Source organism: Anopheles aquasalis, chromosome 2, assembly GCF_943734665.1.
Source record: "Anopheles aquasalis chromosome 2, idAnoAquaMG_Q_19, whole genome shotgun sequence".
NCBI lineage: Eukaryota > Metazoa > Arthropoda > Insecta > Diptera > Culicidae > Anopheles > Anopheles aquasalis.
The window spans coordinates 62,718,147-62,720,646 of record NC_064877.1 but is presented as its reverse complement, the minus strand read 5'-3'; the positions used below and the strand labels follow the sequence as shown (position 1 = coordinate 62,720,646).

General features: G+C 51.0%; 1 protein-coding gene across 1 annotated transcript in view; it reads right to left on the bottom strand.

The window, feature by feature from the left end:
* LOC126570626 (homeobox protein OTX1) overlaps nucleotides 1-2,500 on the bottom strand; it is a 58,340-nt gene that overhangs the window by 1 nt on the left and 55,839 nt on the right. Inside the window, exon 9 of the mRNA XM_050228548.1 lies at nucleotides 1-730. This exon is cut by the window's left edge and continues 1 nt beyond it. Within this exon, the coding sequence (XP_050084505.1) occupies nucleotides 72-730 (659 nt within the window). The 3' untranslated portion in view covers nucleotides 1-71. The remainder of the gene's footprint in view (nucleotides 731-2,500) is intronic.

Here is a 2,500-nt window from a genome sequence, read left to right as displayed (position 1 = left end):
AACCTGTTTCATATGATGCTTATTGTTGGCTAAATTCTCATCTACCATCAATCGAGTTACTGGGCCCCATTCTATTCATTCGTATCCGGCTTCTCACCACTACCAACCGGTGCATGAGCACGCGGTGATCGTGGTGCATCCGAGAGCATTCCCGATGATGCCACTTCCGGTGGGCTTGCTGTTGGATTGCTGCCAACGTGGTTGTTGCTCGTAGCCGTGCTGTGGTTGCTGGCGCTGCTGCTGCTGCTGCTGCCACTGCCGGTGCTGTGATGATGATGAAGTCCAGCGAGATGGCCACTGAGATGATGAGCCCCGGTTACCATCTGGTGGTGGTGATGGTGCATCGACAGATCGCTAATAAAATCGGAAGGCTTACGGCCACTGCTAAGGGCCGAATGTAGCGACAACGGTGGCAAATGGAACCCGGGAAAAGTGAGACCGGCAGCGGCGGCCGCCTGTAGCGAGTGGAGCAGCGCAGCCGAGTGTTCCTGTGCTTTGCGGCGCAGCTCCGCCACCGAAGATGATCGTGGATCCGGTAGCCCTCCCGAGACGGAGCTAGCGATCGAAGAGAGCGCCGATCCGCTGCTGGAATGATGATGATGATGATGGTGTGCCGACAGTGGCGAGTGGGATGTGGTACAGGTTGGCGAAGCGGAGGATGAGGCGGCCGATGTCGATGAGGTGTGCAGCACTTTCGTCGGGCAGCACGAACAGAGACCCGGGAATGCTGCTATAAAGAGTGAAAGGAAACAAATGGAAAAGGAATGTTAAACCTTGGGCCGAAAGAACATGCTTATGGTAGCGTGGTCTATGATACAATTTGAACTTTCGGTGCTCTTGATTTGAGCCCTCCTAAAAGATTATCCGTCCTTCCAGCAAACGGTAGCAAGGCAGAATTCCAGGGTAGCTTAACGAGCAAGCTGGTGCTGATGAGTTTTGTGGCCCCGAAAGTAGCACCGATTGTGACCACAGCAGCACCACTTTACAGGACTGACTTGACCCTCTATTTACAGCCCTCTAGTGAGCCGGTGCCGGTGAGCGTTGGCCAAAGGTTTAATCCGCTTAATTTTGTGTAACTCAATTTGCACTAACAATCATCCGCGTGCGAAGGTCCAACGTACCTTGGCCATCTCCTAATCTTTCGCTCACTCTCTCTTTCTCTCTCTCTCAGTCTCATTAAAGTTTAATCGATAATGCGATGCGAGGTACACGGGACAAGGGCTTTAATGCTCCGGTCCTTACACAAAAACCACGATCGGCCAGGCGCCTCCATCGGCCAGGCGCCTCCATCGTGGCGCCTCCATCGTGCGAGCGAAAATTGAGTGAAAATTAAACCGACAAAATGGCACCCTGCCAGTGGCCTGCTCCCTTTGCCAGTGAGCGAAGGAAAAGTTCACCTCTCCCAAAAACGCCTCGTGCCCAGGTGTCGCCACGCCACGCCGTTGAATGTAATTTGAAGTGTCTTTACACGCTCCGCGGCCGCCACCACCGGCAGCGATGGTGGTGCCTTCGAAGGAGGATAATTTGGAAAAGTTTTTGTTGTTGAAACTCGTAAAAAAGCAGTCGTTGCAGTCAGTCTCGCCGGTTTGGTGTGCTGTAGCCATGGAGCTAGGTCTCTGTTGGTTCGCCGGGCCCGGAACATCCGGCGCTATCCGGAGCCGCCGGATGTGTAATGAAATTTAAATTTATTTTTACTGGCGCCTTAACTTGATATTGCCAGCGTGTAAACGAATTAACGGGCAATTTCGGGCGATGGAACGGCCTGCCGGTAAGCTCAGCCTTCCCTGAGCTCCCCTTTTCTTCGTCAGCGTCCTCGGCACCGGTGTGGTGGATGCTTTGTTGGACGCTACGAGTTCGAGTTCGAGGGGTGTCGGGGTAAAGTTTTTGAGAACCAACCGAGTCATCATCGTTGTCGTCGCTGTTGTCGTCGTTGGGCAAAACTCGTAAAGGGAGTAAATCTTTCATGAAGCCATCAAAGGGAGAGGAGAAGAAGGGTGAAGGCACAAGGGCGGAGTCATCGGGCTGCCAGCACCAGAGCACCGGTACCACCGGTTTGCAATCCGATTTGCGGTAAGGTTTAACGGTGTGATTACTTTAAATCAACGATCAACGCGGCGCTGAGATGATGTCTGGGTCTGATCGGAGGTTCATTGTGGTTTGTGGGTCGAGGTTCGGGTTGGCGTTCCTGTGACGGTATGCTGGTTGTTTTTGTGAGCGTATTTCATCGCATTCTGGACGAGAGGAATTTGGTTCTTCGGAATTCGTATCAACATGAATTATAATTCTTTCGTTCGCAGCAAACAATGAATTTTTACATTTTTTAAATCAAAATAAATCGTAATCATTGAAGAACATATCGATCTGCATTGGTTTTGAAGCTAAGACTAAGCTCTCGAACTAGTTGTGCAATTGACAATCTATTATTAAACCCATTTTCCTGCACAATAAACGGATACAGCTACAGTTCAGTCTAGACTTTGAAAACGGCATTTATGGTCCT